Raw genomic sequence first — 27,830 nt, forward strand, 5'->3', positions numbered from 1 at the left:
TAGGGAGCTGTGAGTGCCTGTGTGTTAATTTAAATGTCTTTTTTTTTTTTTTTTTTTTGAGACAAAGTCTTGCTCTTGTCACCTAGGCTGGAGTGGTGCAGTGGCACGATCTCGGCTCACTGCAACCTCTGCCTCTGGGGTTCAAGCAATTCTTCTGCCTCAGCCTCCTGAGTAGCTGGGATTACAGGTGCCCGCCACCATTCCTAGCTAATTTTTATATTTTTAGTAGAGATGTGGTTTCTCCATGTTGGTCAGGCTGGTCTCGAACTCCTGACCGCAGGTGATCCACTCACCTTGGCCTCTCAAAGTGCTGGGATTATAGGCATGAGCCACCGCCCCGGCCTTAAATGTCTTTTATGCTATTAATTAAAATGTCTAACTCTATCATTATTTCTAGTTCTTAAAACACTTTGTTAACTGTTACACTTTTCCAGTGAGATGTAAACAAACAGTTTGAGCAATGGCAGAACAGGGGTTTAAGCAAATTAGAGTAGATTAGGAAACAATTAAAAAAAGGTTCAGCTAAAGTTAAATGGAACAGCAGGAGGCCAAATGATATGCTTTACGGATAGAATAAAATGTGGATTGTTGGAGCTTGATAGGCAAATATTTTCATTTTAAGGGTTATAAAATAATTTTTAACTGCAATTCCTGTGCTTAAAAGAAAGAAAAGCCCTTTTAAAGAAAAAAATGAGAAATTGAGAAAGTACTATTGATATTTGCTCTTAAGATTTTTTTCTCTGAGCCTGCTTCAAAGCAGCCTTTTCACACTCAGTCTTCTTCTCATTTGTAGAAATGATATTGACCCTTTGAAGATTTTTTTGTCCAAACTCTCATAGTTCATAAAATTAAGAGTCAAGTTGACAGTCTGTTTCAGCCCTCTCAGCCAGATCTTCCTTGACCATGGTCCTCAAGGGAAGTGTGGGGAGGTGATTTTATTACCATTTTGCAATAATTGTATAGTCTTATTTCATCCTCCAGAGCTTTTATTTCAAGCAAGAATGTGTTTAGACTTCAAAGAATTAAATGCATACGACTTACACATTCACAAACCAGTAACAAGAAGGGACTAGGAAAAGGAAAACGGTGCAGGGTAACTTATTTCTAAAATGTGTATTGGGAGAGAAAAGGAGAAAGAATTACTAACAAAGCTGGCATATAACTGTAAAGAACTTGTCTCCCTCTTTAGCCTATTTCAGTTGGATTTTAAACTCCTGTCCCATTGAGCAAGAATACCAGATACTTGCATCTAGTAGTAAATGTGGCAAATACTCCATGAATTAATTGGAATCAGAATCAGAATGAAGTGGAGAACAGGACCCTACTTTAGTATCTGGAAGATTCTTCTACTACTACCACTATTGGTTGTAGAAATCACTTGAAAGGAATCCACTGAGCAACAGCTCTGGGTTTAGCATTTGGCCTGGGGCTGTGAGAGATAGAAAAGTGGAAGTTCCCTGCCCTCAAGGAGTTTCGAGGCTGCCTAGAGGACAGAATCAATGAACTTGTCACCGTAAATCAGCTAAGTTAGGACATTTTGAAGGAATTCAAGTTCAGTAATGATTTAAAGGAACATTGAAACTGTGGGATTTGATATAGCTGACGGAGGTATGAGGACATGAAAACTGAGTAGGGTAGGAAAATGAAATAAGGGTTTACTTCTCTCTTTGTGTGTTTCTTTATTTTGTTTATTTTGGCATTGTCCTTAGGGTTAAGAGAAGGAATGGAGATGAAAGACAATTGATAAGACTGCAGGATAAGCAAGAAACTAAACTGAAAGACTATTCATGACCATTTAGGAGAAAGCGAAGAAAAAAAAAAATGAACTAGATAGTTAAGATTATGGAATGCCTTGAAAGCCAAGCAAAGAAGTTTGGATCTGATAATGGAGAAAATAAGAAAGTACCAAAGCTTTTGAGTGTATGAATGGTCTTGTTGAAGAGGTGTTTTAGGAAGCAAGAGGACCTGGAGGCAGAGAGCTCATTCAAAGCCAGTCAACATACTGGGAGGCTGGCACTGAGGTAGGGCCCAACACATAGAAAAGAGCATTAAAAATGAATCAAGAACAGTCACGGTGGGTCACGCCTATAATTCCAGCACTTTGGGAGGCCGAGGCAGGAAGATCACATGAGCCCAGGAGTTTGAGACTAAGCAAGCCTGGGCAACACAGGGAGGCCTTGTCTCTACTAAAAATAAAAATTAAAAAATTATCCAGGCGTGATGATACATTTCTGTAGTCCCAGATATTCAAGAGACTGAGGCAGGAGGATCCATTGAGCCTAAGACGTTGAGGCTGCAGTGAGCCATGTTCGTGACACTGCACTCCAGCCTGAGTGACACAACGAGCCTTGCCAAAAAAAAAAAAAAGAGAGAGAGAGAATCCAGAGTAAACTTACCAACTAAATAGAAGCAATGAAGGAGGAGCCAAGGGTCCCACTAAAGGTTGAAGCTTAGTGACTATAGAAAACTTCTCAGATTGATTAGGCAGGGTGAAGGGGCCCTGATAGTAAGGCACTACATTTTCCCCTTTCAGACAAAATGTTTTAAACTAGTGTGGGAGGAGGAGGGGTATGTGCACATAAGGGTTTTTTTTTTTTTTCTTTTTTTTTTTTTTAACTAGCAAAAAGGTATTCCTTTTTCCTCATGATTTTAATGGGCTTTTGGTAGTTTTAATAAAACAGTGTTAGGGGCTCTGTTTTATTTATAACATTTAGAGCTTATATTTATGTTAGCCTATTAATGTCATTTATGCTGAATAAATATAGTGGAATATTTTATGGAATGTGGAATAATGTAAGTCATTTTTATATCTTTCTAAATAAAAAGGATTGATTAAACAGAAATAGCTATAAACTATTCTTTTGGAACTTCCATAACAGGACTATCAGAGTGTCTTGCACCTAGTAAGTGTTCAATATATACTCCTTGAATATGTAAATATAAATAAACCCAGAGCTAGGCCATTAGGTGAACTAGACATGAGGTGAAATGGAACATTCATGTGGGTGCCACTCTTGTGGGAGAACAATGGGGAGAAGTTTATTTGTATCTGTCTATAGGACTTTCGGTGAGACAGGATTACCTCCATGCATTTGGCAGGAAGCAGGAAGACAGAGTGCCCCACCAACAGCTTGTAAATACTGTGAAACCTTTTCACAGGCATCACAGGAAAGATGGGGTGCAGAGTTGGAATACATGAAAACTGATTCTCCAGTATTCCATTTGGCCTCACCGTATTACATTCTAATTTTGTGTGTGTATATAAGAGATTCTTTCCAACAATTAATAGTGTATGCAAAAAGCAGTGTATTTTCAATCCTTGCAAGCAACTTGGGCATATTCGAGGTTGGTTTTCTTCACTCTGGATATAGAGTTCTAGAATATTTAGGGTGATACAACATCTGCTTCTTCTGAGGATAAAAGTGAGGATCAGAGTAAAGAGATATAAAATGTATGAGAACATTACAAAAATATTGGCCATATAAAAGATGCAGTTTATTCCCATGTTACTTACATTTTTCAGTGAATATATTTTTGCTATTGTTTCTATGTACTCAGTAACAGCATTGTTAAAAATCCTCCAAAGGGAATTCTGCCTTTGGCTGAAATTATTTACCATAGTAGAGATGTTTTTACTTCTAGTTTGTATATGTGAAGTAAACAAAAATAAATGATTTTAAAAATTCAATTTCTTTACCACCAATATCCTCATCCTTTCAAACCCACTTTTTATTGTTTTTCAGATTACCATATATTTTGCATCTTTTTGAACTTTTGAATCCTGGTAATCATTTATGAATTAATTGTTCATACTTAAGTTCATTTTCCCCTACTATTTGCTAGTATCATGTATTATAATGACATATTTGCTCTTTTGCACAATCATTTTTTGTTTGAATCATAAGATGTTTATGGCAGTGTGACTTTAGCCTATATGTCACCTTTTACACTAGTGATGATTATGACATGCTTCATCTGATTAGTCATGACAGCAAATTTAATGACTGAGTGGAGAAAAGTACCAGTTTGCCACACACTTTTGAGGCCTTTTAATCATCTTGGGCGAAAATCCTAAAATACATGTGCCATATGCATTATATATTGCTTAGTTTTTCTGATCAAACTTGGGAATATTACAAAAATTACAGTGTGATGGTATTGCCATAAAACTTAATTTGAGAGTTTAATAGGAAACTTGTTTATGTTTCATAGGGATTTTCATCTTTGTTGAGAAGTTTTATTGCTTATAGCCTCCATGAAAAATGAAAAAGTAGTGGTGTTGGTTCATAGCTAGATAGGATTGCTAGCCAGATCTTTATGCAACAAAAATGATTACAGTCACTGTGTATCACAAACAGGCAATAGGTGTATATTATATGCTAAAACCAAATGGCTTTTGCTTTCTGTATCTCTCTTTTAGTTCCTGTCTTGTATTGTTCGCATCCATTTTGGTGCCTCTTTTCTCTGTCCTTCCTACTCTACCAACTCTCCTCCCCAATTATTGTCATAATTCTGATCTCTAGCTTCAGGATGATAAGCCCTAGCCTCAATTTCATTGACTTTTGTGATAATTTGACTTTCACTCTCAATGTTTTTCAGACATCTATACTTAGGTCCATCCTATGACACCTGTCCCTGCTTCACTCTCTTCTGCATTATTAACTTTTCCCTTTTCACTAGCTCATTCCCATCATCATCTCAGCCTTCCCTGTATCTCTCTACTTATAAAACCCTCCCTAATGCGACATCTACCTTCAGATACCACCCTATTTCTCTGGAAAGCAGACTCCTGTGAGAATTTTCCACACTTGACATCTCCATTTTTTTCATCTTCTTTTTCCCTTCTACCCATGTTCAGGAGGTGTTTGCATTCACACCACTCCACTAAAGAAGCTCCAATCAAGGACTCTGTTGATCTGTTCTTTGGAAAACCTAATGACCAATTCCTAGTCCACTTAACTACAGTAGCTAGCAGCTTTTAACAAGCTGCCCTCTTCCTTCTTTTTGAGATTTTTTTTTTTTCCACTGGGCTTTCTATACCACATCCTCTCTTGGTTTTCTCCTACTTCATTTCTGATCAGTTTTCTTCATTGGTCCTTCTTTGTTTTGGGAGGAAATCGTGGGAGTCTTTCACCTCAGCACAGGCAATAAAAACAATATATTCACTGTAGGAAATTAAAATAAAGAAAAAACAATAATAAAACTGACTAAAAGTTGGCCTGCTGGCACTTCTAAATATTGTCAATAAATTGCCTCTTGCATCTGGGTGTAGACTGCTATAGTGCCCCCAGCTTTGATATACCTTGTGTAGGAATGAATCCCAGGCTCAGTCATGGACCCTCATTCTCTAGATTATCTCATTGGATCTCATCTCAAAACTTAAACCACCATTAATGCATTGCCCTCACTTCCCCTCCACTTGCTATCTGTTTCTATATCTCTCTGTTTCCGTCCCTGTCACTCCACATACACACACACCTTCATACCCTTGCCTACTTTACACCTTTACTTGCATATATAAACAGAAAATCTCAAACTAAACATATTCAGACCTTCTTTTTACTCCCGACTTGTTCCACCTGCATTTTCCCTCGTCTTAGTAAATGGCATCTTAACTCTTATTTCTTGGGCCAAAAACATTGGAATAATTATTGATCCTTTTCATTTTCTCCCATTCCTCATTAGACCCATTGGGATGTCCTATCTACTGCTCTTTTGAAATATATACCAGTTTTTCTACTGTCTCCTTGATCCAAGCCACCATCATCTCTGTTTTTCTAAGACCACCAGAGCGAGCACAAAAGAACCAGCGAGTAGGCAAGGCTAGGAGCAAAACTGCAAATTTATTTTTTGGTCACCTAGCTTCAGGGAAGAAGGTGTGGAGGGTGAGGTCTGTCCGCCTCCAGCAAAGGAGTCGCCCGGTGGAGCTCTCGGGCGGGGTTCCTGATGCAGTCCCGACAGGACTGAGGGACTGAGGAAGTCCCCACGGCATGCTCGCCGGGAGCGGCTTTTCTAGGAGTGGGAGGGCAATAGACGGGGCACGAGGGTGTGGGGGGGTGAGGGGGCGTTCCCTAGGTGCAGCCAGGTAAATCTTGGTCTTTCAGATTGACGTCACCTGGCGCATGCCCGGATGATCTGCACCGTCCCGGGCACCGGCTACATTTTCGCGCATGCGGGAAAAGTTGGTGATGAAGAACCCGAAAGTGCGCCATCTTGCCTCCGTTCGTCCAAACACTAATCTTGGACTTTTTAACATTTCTTTTCTCTCCAGTGAAATGTCTGTTCTACCTTTCTCTACAATTTCTTCTAGACAGTTATACTTTGAAGTGTGATGGATGCTATAGTGTCTGTTTTTTTTAACAGCGAGACACCTCTTCCTCTACTTAATCCTCTGCAAAGCATCCCACAGATGAAAATATGATCATGGCACCTCTGCTTAAAACCCCCATGCTGCCAAGATCCAAGGAACTCTTTGCCAATACATGCATTCAGGCACAGGAGAAAATAAATTGGCTATGTCTCAGAAACCATTTTTTCTACTGCTTACACAGTCCAAAGAGAGCAATGTGCCAAATCTCATCAATCTGTTTGCTCATTAGTGAATGATTTATTAAATAAACATTTCATGGATATGCATAAGTATTGTCTCGAAAATTCATAGCAGGTTCCAATAGCACATTTTTCATTCTTGGCACAAGATAGCTTTTCTAATCTTCCTTTTCTGGGGCTATGAATACTTTCACTAACTTTTCCTTTCCAGATCTCTTTCACTTATGTTTGTATCCATCATTGCCTAGGTTAGTTCTCATAAGTATAATTTGGTGTATATAACTATATAAATTTGACCTTTTTGAATGTGATGAGATGCAGAAAGTTCCAAGCCAAGGATTATTTACATAGAATTTCGGAAACTTTACTGCATCTTAGGTTAATGGCAAATTTATTTCAACAATTATCATGTTGGTAAAAAATATCATCTAGTTATCTGAGGATTTTCTTTTATGGCCAAATATAATTCACAAAATAAATAACCCTACCTATGAGAAGCAATAATTTCTCCAATGTATATAACTGTAAAGAGTAGTTTATTATGAGTAGTAGTGATACATTCCATGGCAGGATATATAAGCATTAAATATTTAGATAGTATAGTAGCAAGATTTTATTTATTTGTTTTGCATGTGCACCTAGAGATGGTGATAACAACTTACATTTCATCCTTACAGTGACTAGGTGTGATAGCAAGAAAGGAGGTAATTGTATCCCAGTTTTACAGATGAGGACACTAGTGCCAACATATTAATAGATCAGTTTAAATTTTTACAGATTGAAGAGAAGGTTCCTTATTGAGCTTCTTATTTTATGCATTTCCTGTTAAACACTGCCTTTGTGAAAGCTCTAAAGTATTATCTATCTTTGGGTTCATTATGAATTGTTTTCAAGAAAAATAAATGTTTTATGTCTCAATGGTGTGTTCAGTAAGGCATATGATTTAGGTGACTGAAACATAGGGAATAATCTAGAATATTACTCAAATCCAATATTTGTGCACGGATGAAAATTTTTAGAGTTTTGCAGACTGTCACATTTGTAGGCCTATATATTCTGAGATTGTTTGTAACTTATCATCAAGTTTTTCTCTTACCAGAAGGTGGATGGTGGAAGTTTGGTGTGGGGATCAGAGGATCCCTTCTTTTGCAAGGAAAAAACTTAGGTAGGGCTGACTTGTATATTACTACCAGTCCTTCAAAGTTCATATTCTGTCACTGTCATTTTTGTTTACTTTCATTTTCATTTTTTGAGACAGGGTCTCACTTTGTTGCTGAGACTAGAGTGCAGTAGTACGATTATAGCTCACTGTAACCTCAAACTCCTGGGCTCAACCAATCCTCCTGCCTCAGCCTCTGGATTAGCTGGGACTATAGGCATGTGCCACTCTATCTGGCTAATTATTTTTATATTTTGTAGAGACAGGGTCTCACTTTGTTGCCAGGCTGCTGTGGAACTCCTGGGCTCAGGTGATCCTCCTGCTTTGGCCTCCCAAAGTGAGTGCTGGGATTATAGGCGTGAGTCACTGCACCCAGCCTCACTTTGATTTTTGTAAAAGGCCAAGCCTTTACAAATTGATACATATACTGCTGTTATTGCAGCATGTGTAAAATTTGCTTAGGGATTTACTTAAAAAAAACAGCAAAAAACTTTCAAACTACAATGCTTAAGAAGTCAATGTTTAGTCTTGTTAACATTTGCTACCTCCAAAATATCTGCACAAATAATAGTGATATTTTAAAGGCCTAAAACACTAACTTAACTGATGGACAAAGAGTACATTACTTATAAATACAGTCTAAAAAGCCATAGTACCAAATTGATGTAGTCTTTTCTTTGAGTAACTTGTGTTCAGCAGGATTGATTAAAGCCAGAGAAGAATTATGCATAAGTACAGTTACTACTTATTCAGTACTATACACTTTATATTTATTAACTTTTCTCCTTATTACCATCCTGCAAATTTACTATTGTTTCCACTTGCACATATAGAATCCTGAATTTCAAGGAGGTTAAGTAACTTGGACAGTATCAAATAGCTAGAAACTAGTGGAGCTGGGATTCAGGCCCAAGTGTATTTGGATTTGGTTCTTAACTCCATAGTGTTTTTTCCTTGCTCCAAGAGCAGCCAACATTCTCCTAATGAAATACTTCTTTGAACAACTTAGGTTTCTGAGGGCAGGGTTGCTGTAGCAGAAGTCGGCAATTTTATGCCACTGATATCTCCCTTTTATCTTTGCTTGCTCAAACTTCTCAAGCAAAAAGAATAAATCTCAGATAGTTAAGAAAGAATTGACCATTACTTCAACACAGGGATTATGTTCTCTGATTCTTCACAGCAAGAGTGAATGATGGTTTCATGGATAATGGCTCCAAAGAAATATGCCCAAGTAACTCATTGTGATGAAAATAAAATATTGGGGATTATGAAATTAGAGAGTCAAAGTATTTTTAAAAACTTGTGACATTGGTTCAACTCTATGGTTGTAGTCATTTAAAAACAGTGCAATCTTAGAGGGAGGCACCCATTATCACAGGTCTTTGAGATGAAAGTGTAAGAGAAGTTATAGAAGCTTCCAAGAACCAAATAATAGGACTGAGCCAAAGAAATGCAGCTTGCTTGAGAGTAAAGATACCTTTGTATGTTAGGCCATTTTTGAATCACTATAAATAAATATCTGAGGCAGAATAATTTATAAGGAAAAGAAACTTAATTGGCTCATGGTTCTACAGGCTGTATAAGCATGACACCAGTATCTGCTCTTGGTGATGGCCTCAGTAAGCTTCCAATCATGACAGAAGGCAAAGGGAAGGCAGGCACATCACATAGCAAGAGTGGGATCAAAAGAGAGAGGAAAGGGGAAGGTTTCAGACTCTTTTAAACAACCAGATCTTGCATGAACTGAGTGAGAACTCGCTTATCACCAAGGGAATGGTGCTAAACCATTCATAAGAGATTTGCCCTCATGATCCAATCACCTCCCACCAGGCCCTACCTCCAACACTGGGAACCACATTTCAACATGAGTTCCAGAAGGGACAAACATCCAAACCATATCACCCTGTAAGGAGTCTTTGAAAGAGTTAAAGGAAGTAAAGATAAAGAAGTACTGCTGGATAACTATTTTTTTCTTCTCTATTAAAAAATAATTTCAAAAGACTTTTGACCTAGTATACAGCTATTTGAAAAACCTAGTAACTGTGGAGTAGAAAATAGAGGCTTTCATGAATTAAAAACTAGCTGTGAGACAACATTGGATGAACCCTATCATGAAAACAGAAATATTATATGATTCCACTAAAGCAGTCTAAAGTATTTAAAATAGTCAAAGTTATAAATCAAAGAGTAGAATGGTGGTTGCCAGGGATGGAGGGGTAGGAGAAATGGGGAGTTATAAGCAAAGGATATAAAGTTTCAGTTAAGCAATAGGAGTAAGTTCTAGAGATCTGCTGCACAACATTGTACCTATAGGCAACAATACTATATTGTGCACATAAACATTTGTTAAGACAGTAAACCTCATGTTTAGTGTTCTTATCACAATAAAATAAGAGCTGATTTTGAGATAGGAAGCAAAGAGTTGAAATAACTACCCAGTGCTCACCATGAACAAAAGCTATTGTTGGGTGGAAGAGGGATCAGTTTATGGATAGGGATCAGTTTCCTATGCTGATGAGCAACCTAGCAAAACCAGCACAGTATGCTGAGGAATGAACCTTGTTCTAGATAATATAAAGAGAAATTTTGATGAATCCCATAAGGCAGTGGTCTCCAACTTTTTTGGCACCAGGAACTGGTTTCATGGAAGACAGTTTTTCCACAGACGGAGTGGTCAGGTGTAGATGGTTTGGGGATGAAACTGTTCCACCTCAGATCATCAGGCATTAGATTCTCACGAGGAACACATGACCTAGATCCCTTGCAGGTGCAATTCATAAGAGGGTTCATGCTACCATGAGAATCTAATGCTGCCTCTAATCTGACGCAAAGTGGAGCTCAGGCAGTAAACGCTTGCTTGCAGGCCGCTCACCTTCTGCAGGGCGGCCCATTCTTAACAAGCCATGAACCAATAGTGATCCACAGCCCTGGGGTTAGGGACCCCTGCTATAAGGACTTAAATCTAGATAATTGGGCAACTGGTTGATAGATGGAAACACGATTTTACACTGAAATTATCCTCACAGAAGTTTGATCTTTTAATTTCAAAACAATCAGAAATGAAATAGATTCTATATAGAGAAATATATTAGGAATTAGTAAATTTAAGAATGAATGTTTTAATAAAAGCACTTTAAAATATAAGACATTAAGAAGATGTATATAAGTAATTTATTGCAACTAATTTATATCAGGAACTTATTAAATTCTTTTGAGGCTCCATTACACCGAGGTCATAGATGACTGAAGAAGCAGAAAGAAGTGATCACAAATTCCTGGCTGAGGAGGCCCCAGGAGATAGTATTCCCTAACTATATAAAAATAACTTCTGGGTAAAAACAGACAGGGCAGGGCAAAGGAGCTTTACTTTTCCAGAAAATAAAAAATTACAAATCCAGCCCCATTCAGATAATTGACACTGGAGCATCCAATGCACTTCAATCTATTACTGCCTGGAAAAAATAATTTAAGAGAAAGCACTACAGGTCAACAAAGATGATGTTGCTTGGTTACTCAAAACCATTTGGTAGCATGCTGAGTTGCTCAGCTTTTTAGAAGAGCAGTCTTTGTATCTGCTTAGGAAAAGAATGGAGAAGACCACTTGAAATCATTTTTAATTGTGAACTTGCTTTATCTGAACACACTGACTTGACTTTTGCAATGCCAAAACAAGTTCAGAGGGCATTGTTAAAATATCGACTACTAAGATAATAATAAATGTTGAATTTGATGTATTCTTCTAAATATTATGCTTGTTGTGATGAATTTCCTTTGAAGCGATGTGAGCTATTTTTTTTTTTTTTTTAAGAAGGAAAACAATTTAGTTTTCAGGCTGCCTGGCTTAGGAGTCCTGAGGGCTGCCTAGAGGCAGTGCTGTCCAGTGGGGAGGTACAGAGCTTTGGAGTCACTCCTTCAAATCTCACTTCTGCTGCTCTGTGCCTTTGGAAAAAGTTAAACTGTCTGAGCTTTGATATCTCATCTCTTCCATAAACACAGTGATTTTTTTTTTCTGTTGCGGATTACCGTGAGGATTAAGTAAGGAAATGCAGGATACGTGCCTACCACCTAACAGGTTTCCAAAAATGATAATTTATTAGTTCGCAATTAGAGAGCTGCTAATATATTTTATTGTATTCATAGGCTCTAAAATATCCTTTTACAATTAGTCACATAGCTCCAGTAGAAGTGGGAAAAGCTTCAAAAGTAAAACAGAAAAGGCATGACTAGAAGGGTTGCGGAGTGAAGGTTGTTTGACACTTGTGAACTCTATCATAGAATTTAGTCTTTTCCTCCAATTAAAAAAAAAATAGTAAGAGTTGGGCTTATTGTAAATGAAAATAACACGGGATTCATAATGTTGCATAGGAATACAGAAAATGTTTTTCTTTCCCTTTACTTTTTACACCAGTTGGCTTAATATTTACTCTGGTGGTATATATTTTATTTTATGTGCTAAACATTTTGTAAGAATAGTACTATATTTTATTGTTTAATGCATTAGCAAATTATTGGGAGGAGGTGAGATGTGGAAGTTTTGTAGGCAAATAGTATTAGTACTATGCTTGGCAGCTTGAACATAGATCCATTATTTCAAAAATTCCAGTTGCCTCTAAAGTTGTGCTGAATGCATCCCAAATTTTGCCCATGGCTGTTGCAGTCGCCTAGTACAGGTTAAATTTATTCCCATATCTTGATCTTGTAATTCTCTGCATAAATATCTAGACTGTTAAAAAATGAAAATTCCAAATCTTTCCGTGGCCATGAGATTTGTATGGATTATAGTTTTGCAAAATTTGTTACCCCAATTAGCGGTGAGGTGACTGGGGTGGGGGCGGAAGGTTTGCCAGATGGGAACGTGATGATTTTTGAACTGAAATTAAATACCTGAAAGTTGTCAGTTTACTTACCAGAATAAGTATTGCTTGTTCAGGGAAGGAAAAGGTAGAAATAAGTAATGAGTTGGAGACTCATTATGGAGAGGCTTAGGGGTAGATGTGGCAGTAAAAGGTAGTAAGAGAAAGGGCGGTGAGAACTTTCATTCTTATGATTAAAAGGAATTGACCAGCCAGGCGCGGTGGTTCATGCCTCTAATTCCAGCACTTTGGGAGGCTGAGGCGGGCAGATCACAAGGTAAGGAGTTCAAGACCAGTTTGGCCAACATGATGAAACCCCATCTCTACTAAAAATACAGAAATTAGCTGGGCATGGTGGTGCGTGGCTGTAACCTCAGCTACTCGGGAGGCTGGGGCAAGAGAATTGCTTCTTGAACTGGGACCCGGGAGGTGGAGGTTGCAGTGAACTGAGATCGCGCCACTGCACTCCAGCCTGGGTTACAGAGTGAGACTCCATTTAAGGAATGGGAACCTTAAACATTTTGGCATTAAGCTTGGTTTTTGTAGATGTAACCATTTAGGTTAGGCTAAAGAAATAGGTGATTAGAAGAATTCAGACCTGAATGAGAACGACAAAAATGAACACTAGAAATAAATGCAGAACTAAAAAAAGGAAAGCTACTTGTAGGATTTAAAAACTATGGTTCAATCTATCATTGTGTTTAAGAGAACTATCCCTGAAATAAAACTGTGTGGGTTCAAATCCCAGCTCCATCACTTGCTATGGGTGTCATAACACACATAAAGATATCATTCAGTACTTGGCACAGAGCAGATACACTGTAAAATGTTGTTGTTTATGGTGATTGTGATGATCAATACACTATTCACAGAAAATGATGTTGATTACTCCCACATTGTGTTAATAAAAATAGCATAATTTGGCATAATTTTCAAATGTATGATTATCACCAAATTGACAGGATAGGGTAGAATACTGGAAAAGCTAAGTCAATGGCATTTTTTTAAAGAGTATTAAAACAAGGAAGGTCAGGTTCTAGAGAACACAAATTAGTAATCTAATTAAATCACCAGAAAAAGAGACAAATCGTGTTAACAGCAGTCAGATCTGTTATTACAGACCAGTTATTAAAGTGATATATTGTAAGATGCTATGTATCATTACTAGGTTTTAAACATTTCATTTTACACAGGCAGAAGAATATAGATTAATCATTTCATTTTATAAGTTAAAAACTCCTTTATTAAAATATTTATATTATTTGTATGAAGAGAGAAACATTATTGAAGATCTAAACATTCCTTTATGAAATTATTTGTACAAGTAGCTCTCATTGGAGCAGTCTCTAAGTACCACATGACCTAATTTGTAAGATTAAACAACAGTTTCTAATTTTGACATTTTGTATGTTTCATTAAATCACTATCAAATGAAGTAATTTTAATATGGCACCAAATTATTATTTGGTTATATTTTATATTCAAGGAGCATACATATGTTATGAAACAGCAGAATTTTCACTGGTCTAGAGAAAAGTTGCTTTCCCCACAACTTGGTTTCTGACCTTTGCTAAGACTAGGCAAACCTTTACAGGCTCCCAAATATTGTGGTATTACAACTAGACACATTGATAATTTGACAGACTTTTATACCAGACAGACAAGGGTTTCATTCCAGGCTATTGGTTTCTAACTTTGTGACCTGAGGCAAATTACTTTAACCTATTTAATCTCTAGCTTCTTGATTTGTAAAAGAAGGATTAATAATTGCCTCATTATGTTATTGTGAGGATTACACGATGGTTTCTATACAAATAGCTTATCACAGTACCTGGCAGAGATAAGAACTCAATAATTTGTCATTGTTTTATTTTTACTTTCATTAATCTTTAAGGAATAGCAGTTATTTGGTCAAAGTCACCTAGGTACTACTGACATTCATTTCGAACAAGCCTATATAATATGTTGAAATGTGTATGTGGAGGTAGTGGTAGAGATTTTCTGATAAATTATGTTGATTCTTCGCTAGAAAAAAGAGAAATGGTTTTCACATACACACACATATATAGAGAAAGCGGGGGTATTGTCTGCATTTGTATTATCTGTGGTATAGTTAACAGAGCTCTGAATTTAGAGTCCTGAAGCTCTGGGAAGTTACAAGAAAGTTCTCATCTTCAGATTCATCTGTTTTAGGATATAGGATGTAGGTTAGTATTTTCTATCAAAGCGTCTTAGGTGACTTTGACACTTACTCTGTCCTTACTTGAGAATCCATGAAATGAAAAGCTGCATTTGAGGAAATCAAAATTTATTGGGGAAACATACCTGGACCGTGCAAAAATTAATACATCATGATAAGTGCTGAAACATACGTGTAAGCTAATCATGATGGGTGCACACAGGAGGCTTCATGTACTTTTAGTTCTGAGGGAAGAATAGGAGGCTAACAAGGGAAGAACAAAAAGGCATTCAAAGTCAAAGGAACTACGTTGATCAAGGCATAACAACATGAGAAGTTGTCAAGAGAAAGAAGGTGGACTTCTTGAGTGACAAGTAGGATGTCCATTAAGGCTGTGATGTATTGGAAGCTACTCATGGATTTATAAGTAAACATTGAGAATAAATTTTTTTTTTCATGATGAGTTTAACATAATGGTTTTTTGGTGGGGGGGCACTGAGTATTTATTATGATTGTATTGTTTTTAAATAGATTACTACTAAAGGTCAAAGGTTTTATACACAGCAGAAAAGACAATTAGTAAATGCAATAACAGTGCCTTGTTATGCACTTCTATTTTCAAGGTTAATTATTTGTTTAATGAAAGTCTTCAGAATCAACCAGAGATGCCATTGCTAGAAATAGTAAGTAAACATGATTCCCTTTGGCAGTTAAGAATTATTTGACCATTTTTTTAACTTCTTGATAACATCTGGTCTTTTCAGATGTTAAAGACTACATCATGTTGCACCTTTAGTTGTATTATTTTCTTTTACTGTTACTATTTACATAGTTCTATCTTCATTTTATGCATGAGGGACTTGAGGTTTAGCAAGGCTAAGTAATTCACCCATACCTAGAAGTGATGGAGAAATGATTTGTACTCAAGATTCTATCTTCTAAAAAGATAACTCTTAAGATTTTATGAGGGATTGGATTGGAAAGACAGGGAATTTGAGGTATATAGATGATTATAGAGGCTGCTGAAATGGTCAGGAAGGAGAAGAAGACAGAGGGAACAGAGAGCACCCATGACAAGAGACTTGGTAAAATGGAATCAACAGCAGGTGGTGACTTGGTGTGGAGAAGGAATGAGATGTCGAAGGAAATTTCTGAGGTCCAGTTGTTTCGTTTATTCCATAGGTTCCCCTACAATAGGGTGCAAAAAGGAATCACACAGTTAGGTGACTATATGATTTGTGTTTGGTGTTGAGTTTTGTAAACCAAGACATTGTTGGCTTTTTTGCTCTAAAGCTCAAATGAAAGATGAGAATAAAGATGTGGATTTGCTGATGATTTGGACTTATTCTTCAGGTGCCCCCTCCAGTGCCTGATGTTTGCTTTGGCACATCAGCTATCATATACAGTAATGATTTTTTCTTTGCTTTCTGGTACCTTATGAGAGAAGTAAAAGTATGCTCATAATTTATGTAATGTGCTATTGTAACTCTAACACATAATACTATAAAATGTATGCTTGGCCAAATAGTCCAATGACAAAAATCATAATGAGCCTTTCCTGCTCCTATATTTTCTCTACCAGTGTGTTTGTTCTGTACTGCTAATAATTAAGAATTAAATCTAATCCTATCACTCCCTGGGCTCATTTTGCCAGCTACTGCTCACTAGGATATAAGGGGTGCTGGAGACTCACCTGAGCTTCACCTGATACTCATCTCTCCTGACTGCCAAATTTTGGGTTCTTGTGATATTAGCCATGATGTGAGAGCTAGATATAGCACGCTGATTACCTTTCACTCTGATGTCTTCTGCAGAAACTGCCTCATTGGGAGCCAGGACTTGTGATGATGATCTTACAGAGCAGCAGTTGAGATCAACCTCAGGTAATGGTTCCTATTCCTTCTCAAAATATTTCCCTGTCCTAAATGAGTTGCTTTTGTCATTCTCACAATTGATGTAATAAACATTCTCTGGAACTTCTCTAATTAGATCTGATCATATGGCTTATTCAAATAAAAAGCAAAATCAAATAAATTCAATCATTGGAAGTATATGTAAATTGACTTTACATTTTAGAGCAGTTTTAGGTTCACAGCAAATTGAGAGGAAGGTATAGATTTCCCCAATACCCTCTCCCCTGACACATGTATAGCCTCCTTCATTATCACTGCCTGACCATCAGAGTGGTACACTTGTTCAGTAATGAATCTGTATTGACACAATGTTATCACTCATACACCGTAGTTTTCACTAGCGATTACTCTTGGTGTTGTATATTTTATGGGTGTGGACAAAAGCATAATGACATATATCCACCGTTATAATATCATATAGAACAATTTCACTTCCCTATAAATCTTCTGTGTCAGTCTGTTCATTGTTTCCACCTTCTTGACCCCTGGAAACCAGTGATCCTTTATAGTCTCTATGGTTTGGCTTTTTCCAGAATGTCATATAGTTGGAATCAAACAGTATGTAGTTTTTATAGATTGGCTTCTTTCACTTAGTAATATGCATTTAAGTTTTCTCTATGTCTTTACATGATTTGATAGTTTATTTCCTTTTAGTGCTGAATTTATATATATATATATATATATATATATATATAATTGTCTGGATATATCACAGTTCATTTATTCACCTACTGAGAACAACTTGGTTGATTCCAAGTTTTGGCAATTACAAATAAAACTATTATGAGCATCTGTGTCTAGGCTTTTGTGTGGATATAAATTTTCAACTCCCTTTGATAAATGCCAAGGAGTACAATTACTAGATTGTATGATAAGAGCATGTTTAGTTTTGTAAGAAACCACCAAACTGTCTTCCCAAGTGGTTGTACCATTTTGCATTCCCACCAGCAATGAATGAGAGTTCCTGTTGTCCCACATTATCACCAGCATTTGATGTTGTCAGTGTTCTGGATTTTGGCCATTCTCATAGGTGTGTAGTTGTATCTCATTGTTGTTTTCATTTGCACTTCCCTGATGATATGTGATGTGGATTTTTTCATTCATGTAATCTTTCATATGCCTATTTGCCATCTGTATATCTTATTTGGTGAGGTGTCTGTTAAGGTCTTTTGCCGATTTTTTAATTGAGTTGTTTGTTTGCTTGTAAGAGTTGTAAGAGTTCTTTGTATATTTCATATGACAGTCCTTTATCAGATATGTATTTTCCAAATCTTTTCTTCCTGTCTGTGGCTTGTCTCATTATTTTCCCACAGTATCTTTCAAAGAGCAAAAATTTTAATTTTAATGAAGTCCAGCTTATCAATTCTTTCATAGATCGTGCCTTTAGCGTGGTATCTAAAAAGTTGTTGTTAACCCCAAAGTCATCCAGATTTTCCCTTATGTTATCTTCTAGGAGTTTTATGGCATTGTGTTTTGCAGTTAGGTCTGTAATCCATTTTGAGTGAATGTTTCTGAAGTATATAAGGTCTGTGTCTGAACTCTTTTTTTTTTTTTTTTGTGGATGTCTGTAGCTTCTTAAAGAATAAGTTAAAACTTCTGCTAATAATTTTTCACATCGATATTTATACACTATGAAACTTCACCTAAATTATAGATTTTATACAAAGCATATATTAATAAGCTGGATATTGTTTTTCACAAATCAAAGAACCTAGTCGATGGAGTTATTTTTGGTAATTATTGAATTCATTGGATTTTGTATAGTCATGTCAACATATCCTCTAATCCTTTTGCTTTGGTGTGTGTGTATATATATATATCTATTTGTTTAAAAAAGGCAGTTACACCTTCTTAGCTACATTATATTCAGATAATTTAAAAGGAAATTCACTCCTACTACTACAACACACCTCATTTATTTCAGCTATGTATTTCTGCTATATAAGTATGACCTCAGTTTCTAGATTTATCCAATTAGAATAATAACATGCTATATAGAACAATAAATGATTATCAAAGGTCCTTTGCATTCACAATGGTATATTGGAATACTTAAAATAAAAACAATTTTGCAAGTGAAAACATCGCTTCCATATAGTCAGGACATTCCTCATAAAAAATACCAACTTCAAAGCTAAGTTTACCTTTACCTATGCATGTCTCATCAATACTTTTAAAAATGTTATTTTCCCCTAAAAAGCTAGAGAGCATATTTAATATGAAATAGAACAAACCTACTCTCCCTCCCCTACCTCAAACCAATGAAAAGATTTCATTAATAACTCAGCAGTGCTATGGCCAAAATCAAGAGTTATGGCAAAAATTTCAAGCTAAAAGAGATTACTTCCTGTCAGTATGTTTCTTTATTGCTTTGTAACAAAGACATCAAAATCTACATTATTACTTCAATCTCTCTGAGAATCTTTAGACTTAGATATTGCCATACCTTCTGGATATTTTCATCTAGATGTTCTGTAGTGAGGCTAAACACAACAAATTCCAAATTGAATTTTCTTTTCCGCAAAACTATTTGTTCTCCTCTTTTCTCCATCTTAGTGGATGACATCACACCATAGACTTAGTTGTGCAAATAGTCAAATTAGAAATCATCAGTTTTATTTAAAATATTAGTGAGTATCTTCTATATGCCAGAGACTGCTGAGCAAACATTGTGAATAAAACAGATGAAGTCCCTCACTTTAGATAATATCTCTAAACAAATAAACAAAAAAGTATTTTCAGATTGCAATAAATGTGATAAAGGAAGTTAAAGAGGTGATTTGTTAGAGCAGAGGTTCTCAAAGTGTGATCTCCTTTCAAACAGCATCGGCGCGACCTAGGAACTTGTAAGAATGCAAATTACTGGGCCCAACCCAGACCTACTGAATCAGAAACACTAGAGCTGGAATCCAGCAAGCCCCTCAGGTGGTAGTGATTCTACTAAAATCTGAGGACCTTACTTGTGTGACAGCTCATCAGCTACTTTAGAAGCAGTAGTCAGAGAAGTTCTCTGAGGAAATGACAAGTGATTCGAGTCCGGGTTAATGAAAAGGAGCCAATTATTCAGAGTCTGGGAGAATGTACTTCAGAGTTTGGAAAAAATTGGTCCCATTCCAGGAAGAGAAAGAAAGCTTTCTCATCATGGAGAAAGATGAGGGAGTGAGGAAGAGTGTAGCATAACATGCAGCCAGAAAAGTAGGCAAGGGCTTAATTGTTTCAGCCTAGTAAGGAGTTGTTATTGTTATTCTAAGTGAAATAGTAAGCTATGACAGAGTTCAAGCAGGAGAATGGATTGATTTTACTTAGTTGTGCAGAATAAATTATAGGAACACAAGAATAAGTCTTATCTAGTTATAAGATCATAAGGAATATAGGTAAGATATTAACGGTACTAGCAGGGAAAATGTAAAGTAGATGGATTCAGTATACATGAAGTATCTTGGAAGTAGAAATAGTATGATTTACTGATGGATAGGACGCATATGAGTGGGAAAGAGAAGACTAAGGGATGACTCTTGCTTGTGCTGGGTGGTGGTGCTGTTAATTGCAATGGTAAAGTTGGGGAAATGGAGTAAGAAGTGTTGAGGAGCATTGAGAGCTCTGATTTTGGCATACTGAATTAAATAGACTTTTTGGACATCCAAGTAGAGTTACAAAATATAAAGCCATCAGTCCAGATGAGATCATCTAGGGAGGTAATGTAGATAGAGAAAGGGCTTAGTACTAATAAGTGGAGACACTCAAGTATTTAGTTGTTGTTTAATAGAGGAGGTCCCAGCAAAGGAGAATAAGAAGTAATTCCAGAGAGGCAGGATGAAAATCACAATTACCTGATGCAATAAAATCCAAAGAGAGGCACAATTTTCCAGAAGAAGGGAGGAGTAACATCGGTTGAGCAAAGAAAGTCAAGTAAGATGCAGAGAAGTAATCATTGAATTTTACAGCATGGGAGTCATTGATGACTTTGAGAGAAGGAATTAACATGAACAGAAACCAGACTGGAGAGGGCTGAATAATAAATGTGATTTAGTAGAGAGAGAAATGCAAAAAGAAAAAAAAAAAAAAAAAAACCAAGCCAGAATACCAAGACAAAATCAAACACCCCTTTTACACTTTATTAAAGGGAAATAGGGGCTAGGGTAGCACGTGGACTTTTCCTTTTCTTTCCCAAACTTTGCTTTCTAAACCCAATTCACTGTTCCAACTAACATGTATTGCCTGCCTACTGTATTCCAGGCACTGTTCCAGCTGCTTCTGGTACAAAGATGGATAAGATAATCACTATTTTCAAAAAATGTTTACCTATTACAGCAAGTAGGCAATATACAGATAATTTCCACAAATTAGACTGTGGTGAACGGTTCAACATCAGCATACGGGTTGGGAAAAAAAGCATTTATCCAGAAACACTAATCCTAGTTCAGGGTTCAGAGAAGACTTTTTAGAGAAGAAAACAATAGTACTTAATAGTACTAGTAATAATACAGCTATGATTTTAAATATTTTTTTGCTAAGCTTGTGCTCACCAATTTGTATATGTTATTCCATAACAAACCTATGAGATAATTATTATTAACTCCATTTTTATAGATGTTGAAACTGATATTTCCCAAGATGATTTGAAGGAAAAGTGGAATTTACACAGTGAAGAAAAGTTGTTCTAAATAAGATAAGGAGTTGTAATGGTACATATAGGAAGGGAGAAAGCGCTCCAAAGAGTTGGGCTTCTTGAACGGTGGTTACAAAATGTGAGCTGGACCAGGAACATCGGCATTACCTGGAAACTCAACAGAGAAGCAAATTCTCAGGTTCAACTCTAGACCTACTACACTATAACCTTTCAAGATGGGGTGCAGTAAAAACCCAAGATGGGTGAATCTGACACTCTAAAGTGTAAGAAGACTGTTCTCAAGCACTAAGTGTTATGTAGGATGTGAACAAAGATGAAACTGGAGTGATAGACAAGGACCAGGTATCTTGGACATATTCTCGCTATGTACAGAAGGCTGAGTTATTTCTTCGTAAGTGATAGGACTCACTGAAATATTTTAAGTTGGGAAGTCAGATTTAAGTAGGTCATTCGAAGAATAGATTTGAGTGGGACATGACTGGGCAAGGAGATCATGGAGGAGTCTAGGAAAGAATGCTCACAAGCCAGGTGTCTTGTACAGAGACACTCAATATGTTAATATAAAACTAAGGATGTCTAAGTTACTAAGTTTCCTCTTTATATGAGCACTTCATGGGTTTAAAAAATATGAAGTGCTTTCTTAGCAGACTCAGAGGAGAGGGATCCCAAACCCAGTTGTATGTTAAGACAATGGGAACTAAGGGCCAGACACAGTGGCTCATGCCTGTAATCCCAGCACTTTGAAAGGCTGAGTTGGCGTATCATTTGAGGCCAGAAGTTTGAAACCAGCCTGGCCAACATGATGAGACCTCGTGTCTACTAAAAATACAAAAATTAGCTGGATGTGGTGGTGCATGCCTGTGGTTCCAGCCACTTGGGAGGCTGAGGTGGGAGGATTGCTTGAACCCAGGAGGCAGAAGTTGCAGTGAGCCGAGAGTGTCACTGCACTCCAGCCTGGGTGATAGAGTGGGACTCCAAAAGAAAGAGAGAAAGAGAGAGAGAGAAAGAAAGAGAGAGAGAAAAGGACAACGGGAAATAACTACAATTGGGTGGTACTTAGATCAAAGGGATACGACTGATGTACATTGCTTAGAAATTGCATAATGTTGTAGGATACATTAATAGCAGTTTTCCAATTGTTTGTTATTGTTCAAATGAAAATACTCTAAGCTAGTCATTCAAAACAATTTCTTTTAAATATAGCCAATGTGTATATGTAGAGTAACTTATAAGATCATTTTAGACATGTCAAAAATGCTCGGGAATGTTTGTTGTAACATATTTCTACAATATAAGACTACAGTATTTTGCCTTCTTTCTATTATTTTGAAACATGTTAAAATGAAAATGTATTATCATTTGTCTGAAAATTGGGATGTGGGACGTTCAAATGGACCTTGATATACATGGTAAGTTTAAGTATAAACATTGTAAAGATTAATATAGAAATATTGTATTTTCTGTATTTCATGAGGCAAAAGAATAAATTGCATGTGACATATACATATGCTGTATACATGTATACTTACGTTGAATACAACAGTGTCATGAAATGATTTAATACTTTCACTGTTACTGCATGTAATATATTAGTGAAGAGGTTTATTGGTGAAAATGAAAACCACTTTGGCATCTTTATTTTGGAATTTTATGTAGTATATTTTCCTCAGTTCTACAGTATCTATTTAATACATTTAGTGTTTTTATATATATATATATATTTCCCTTACATTTCATAATATTTTACAACTGAGAATATGTGGTGGTTGAAAGTTAGAATGTAATCACTCCTTCCCTTAACCCAAGTTCTAACCTACAGGGTTTCCAGAGAAAGTGGTTTCTCCACATTCATACTCTTGACTCTAAAGTCTATTTATACAATGAATGTCAAATTTATTTCTGAAACCCTGTTTGAGAATAAAAGTGCCCTTTTATTCTGACTTATATGAAACTTTATGGTGTGTATAAGTTACCTTTTGATTATGTTTTTGCATGATTAAAAATTTGCAAAGTTCTTATGGCTCCAAAGAGCCTACCTGTAATAAACAGCTTTCCCCTTCTAAACCACAAAACAGGTCTGAATTGCTTGGGCATTAGAGCTAATTGCCTGCCTACTTCAAAGGAAGAACCTGAAAAGAGAGAGGGGAAAAAAGTCACAGAAGCAGAGGCATAGCAGGCAAATCCACCTCCAAAGGTTATGAGTTGTGGCTTGGAGGAGCCGGGCAAAGTTATGGCCTCAGAACTGCTGTTTGCGATTAAGTTGATGGGGAGCGTCTATCCCACAATCTTTCCCTGCTGCTGACACAGAGTCTTTGTTCACATTCAGATTTCTCAAACTGTTGCCAGGGTCAGGCTGAGGTCAGACACCACAGTGATGTATAGAAGAACATGTCTGGGAATTTCTCTCACACTTAAAACACATACCAGAAAATGAAGAAGAGGACCCTGCAAAATCTGTCTGATGAGACCCAGATTATATACTGTAGCTTTTCTTTTAGTGCCTTCATAATTTTCTTTTTCTTCTTCTGACACACAATGTTTTATTAATGTGAGTTGCGATAGCCCTTACAATTTTATGTCCCCTCAAGATAAGGACACTCAGTGGCACGCTGACACTTTATTTTCCAGCCCTGGGGGAAGGGCCCAGTAAATCTCCTCCAAGAATTCTTGCATCCTTTCCCCAGGATGAGTTGAAAAGTAATTGCCACAAGCCGTCATAGGTCGCGAACTAGAGATCATGTCACGTGTGTGAACTTGGGAGGGACACAGCCCAATCCAGTTGATCTCAGCCCTCCAGCCTCCCAAATCCAGCCCAGCCACCAGCACTTTACCTACCAGCATGGCCTGGTGCTGGGAGAGGGGAGCCTGTGTTTGATCAGTAATTATCACTGACGGGTGAAAGCAGGCTAGCGCCAGAAGAGGTGTTGTTTCTTTCTCTTCTTGAAGTTAAATTTCTGAGTGTATTTGCCTGAAAGGGAAGCTTCCCTCAAACCCTCAGATGATTGACCCCCTAAACAAGGGCCATCCCTCTGCTTTTGTGCAGAGGCAAAGGGCAAAAATGGAATAAATGGATTTGTATGGTGCCTTTGAGGACTCACAGTTGAAACAAACTCTTATTTTGAATGTATTTAATGTCCTTGTTTTCTCTTTAGCTTTTTAGAGTTTCCTATTGAGCCCAGAACTGTCCCCTTCTGTTGTCCTGCTCACACAGTTGTAGAGCATGGCTGGCAAGTGAGGCACTAAATAGAATTTTTTTTTTTTTTTTTTTTTTTTTTTGGTGCTCAGCTGCTACATATGACAGTGGATATTTCATTCTGCTGTCAGAATGTTATTAATAAAACATGGGGTGTGGAAAGGGCCACGATTTCCCCTTTCAATCACTATAGCATTTGCAATGAAAATTTTATTCAGTGTGTAATTTTCAGTTAATGCTTGACACTTAAAATGTCCATAGCAGCGTTTTGTATGGTTATTGAAGGGTTAATTGTATCATGTTCTCTGCATAAAAGCTCTGCTTATCAAAAGCAAATAGAAGAGTGTATGCAAATGTGTGTCGGTGACCTTTTGCCTTTCCAGGGTTAATTTATATGGTCATTAAAGATTTTGTGAAATTGAGCAGCCCATTTTACCTTCTTCTCCCATTTTACCTTCTTCTCCTAATTTATGTAATTCCTACCTGAACAGGGGAATATGATTTTTATTTTTTGTGCTGCAATGAAAACAGCATGCCATGCTGTGGGGAGTTGCGAGCCTGGTTATCTGGCATTACTCAGATTGCTAAAAATTCATTAAAATGTGACATCAGCACAGTGAGAGACAAATGATCGCAGGATGAAAGAGAACAGTGGGCCTTTCACGGATTAGTGCTACACAGCCCCAGCATAGAGGCTAACTGCATAAACAGATTAATCCACCAGCAGTGGCATAGCTAAGATTTACAGAATAATTAAATAGGGTTGAGTTACTATGAGGATTTCCATGTAATCTAGCTGGTGTGAACCCGTGAATGAGGTGTGGGGTGATGCAGTTGTCATAGAAGTATACCTTGTTATATCCTAAGCCCAGTATAGCTCCCCCTACAGAAAAAAAAAAAAAAATCCCCAATGTCACTGAAGTTTTGAGATCTTACTCTCACAAAATTCCAAAGAATTCCTTTGGGGTCTGGGGTCTGAAGGCGGGAGTAACACCTGTCTTATATTTAACCCGTTGTTATATTATTTAAGATTTTTTTTTAAAAATCTGTTTTTTGTTTTTTTTTTTCCTGACACCCATCCCAGTCCATGGAGCAGTGGGTTTATGTTGTTACAAGGTTCTACTATAGAAATCACAGAATTGCTTTATACTCATTTTTTAAATATGGTTTCAGTTTAAACTGTACTAAAAAGAATTTATTTTAATTTAGTATAGACCCATCTTCTCAATGGATACAAAAGAAGATCCTTTAGATAAAAAATTTGCATTGGTACAGTCAGCATGATCAGCATAGACTTTCGCATAAATTTGTGTTCTCATTTGAGTATGAATACCTGTAGATGATTCATAAATAACAAAGTTTTCAAGTGGTCACTTAGTTTATTTCAGCATGAATTTTTGGGAGGTTTTCAGTTCTACTGATTGGTCTGCCTTTCTTAACAGAAGAACAAAGTGAGGAGGCAGAAGGAGCTATTAAGCCTACAGCAGTGGCCGAGGATGACGAAAAAGACACAAGTGAGAGAGACAATAGTGAAGGCAAAAACTCTAATAAAGACTCTGGTAAGATGCAAGAATCTTTCACCTTGGCATTTCCCTATACCCATTCCCTGCCATCAACTCTTCCTTCACCATCCCCCCACCCCAGAAAACTTATTAAAAGCTTTTAGTCATTTTAAACTGTCTGAACATTCCCACTACCATTCATTGCATGTGCATTTTGCATGTGATTTCTATCAGTAGCCTCCCATTGACCTATTTTTAATCATAACCATCTGACAGAATAGATGTGGATAAGTTGAAGAATATTACAGGACGACCAGTGAGATTATTTTTTAATCAAATCAGTTTGTGTGCTTGTAATTTTTTAAGCGCCTTTCATTAATCTTAGCTATACTTGTGATTCCTCTGATGGCATATTAATTTTTCATAAGCATAGGATTAGATATCACTTGAATTTTGTCATTCAGTCACATGTATTCGCCCACCAAACCATGTAACCCTAAAAATAAATGCTAGTTTTCCTTGCTTTTTTACAACTTACACTCAGGAATTTGCTCTTTTTTAGGGCATCTATTTGAGGTATTTCAAACAAAATCCAGGGAAAAAGTTTACAGATGATTCAGCCTAAGAAAGAGGAAATATCATTGAAAAGGGATTAGGTGCTGGGTAATTTTGATCTTCTAGAATAGACAAATCCCAGTAATGAAAGCTACTGTCTTTGAAAACAAACCTTCGTGTCATGACATTTACTTGTGCACAAACCAACCCTAGGCCAGCATCTGGTGTGGATACCTAAGGCTTTTACTGTGTTTGATTTGGCAAATATATGACTTCATCCATGCTTTGTATGTATGAGATGGAAATCTATGGTTGCAATGAATATTACATTGGCTACTTTTGCTGCACGCTATACCTAGTTTTATTATGTTGGACTCATTGAAGCAGAAGAAGTGCTGAAACGGGTTCAAGCCTATTAGTTTCAGGTAGTCATCTATCTTTTCCTTGAATTCCAGTGACAGCCGCATATAAAGGAGCTTGTATTCACTATGAAGACATTGGGTTGCACAAAAAATATCATTTTAACATGCAAGTTTATTTAAACCTGAATCATCCCACATTTGTAATTCAGTCCTTGCGTATCTAAGTTTTGCATTCCCTTTAAAAATTATCTGAAGGGCCTCTCTGCTCCCCTCCCCACACTATTCAGTACTAAATTTCTTTCAGGAGGCCAGTGAGAAAAGCGTCCCTGAGATTTGCTCCTAGGATATAGTGTCTAACATATGATTCTGATTTGACTTAAACAAAGAAGATTGAAGGTTGACATTAAGCCACAAGCAATGTAAAAAGAAGCCTTAGCTGTATATTAGTAAGCTGGCTCCTGAAGTTACTGAGGAGGAATTAGAAGTACCTAGTGATAAGTTAATGTGAAAGATGGTACCGTCTAAACTTTATTTGAAAAAGATTGTAAATAGCAAGGCGGTTTTTTCACTTTCTGTGATGGACCTTATCAAATTAGCTGCTTGCCTGGTTCAGAGAGGGCAAGGTTCTGTCTGCGTTCAGTGGTATCTTTCACATAGTAGTACCAAAACAGATTGCAGAATATATCCTTCTCATTCTTCAGAAGAATGTATAACAGAGGTATCAGATTTGTGTTAATTCAATGCCCGTGTAATACTGAAGTATATGACATTATGCCAGGTCTTAAATGTCTAATATCTAGTACCTTGTAAAGGATGGATTCTGGGAATCTCTAGAAAAATTGATCTAATTTTATCATTGAGGAAAGAATCTGGCTTGGAACATAGCACAGATGCCAAGGCTCTGTCTTTACCAGTGCCACTTACTGCTCCACAAA

General features: G+C 36.9%; 1 protein-coding gene across 1 annotated transcript in view; it reads left to right on the top strand.

Moving 5' to 3' along the window:
- ZFHX4 (zinc finger homeobox 4) overlaps positions 1-27,830 on the top strand; it is a 170,870-nt gene that overhangs the window by 120,259 nt on the left and 22,781 nt on the right. The window contains exons 4-5 of the mRNA XM_033202639.1: positions 16,555-16,623; positions 25,919-26,035. Of these exons, the coding sequence (XP_033058530.1) occupies positions 16,555-16,623; positions 25,919-26,035 (186 nt within the window). The remainder of the gene's footprint in view (positions 1-16,554; positions 16,624-25,918; positions 26,036-27,830) is intronic.

Source organism: Trachypithecus francoisi, unplaced genomic scaffold, assembly GCF_009764315.1.
Source record: "Trachypithecus francoisi isolate TF-2019V2 unplaced genomic scaffold, Tfra_2.0 Lachesis_group7, whole genome shotgun sequence".
NCBI classification, from domain to species: domain Eukaryota; kingdom Metazoa; phylum Chordata; class Mammalia; order Primates; family Cercopithecidae; genus Trachypithecus; species Trachypithecus francoisi.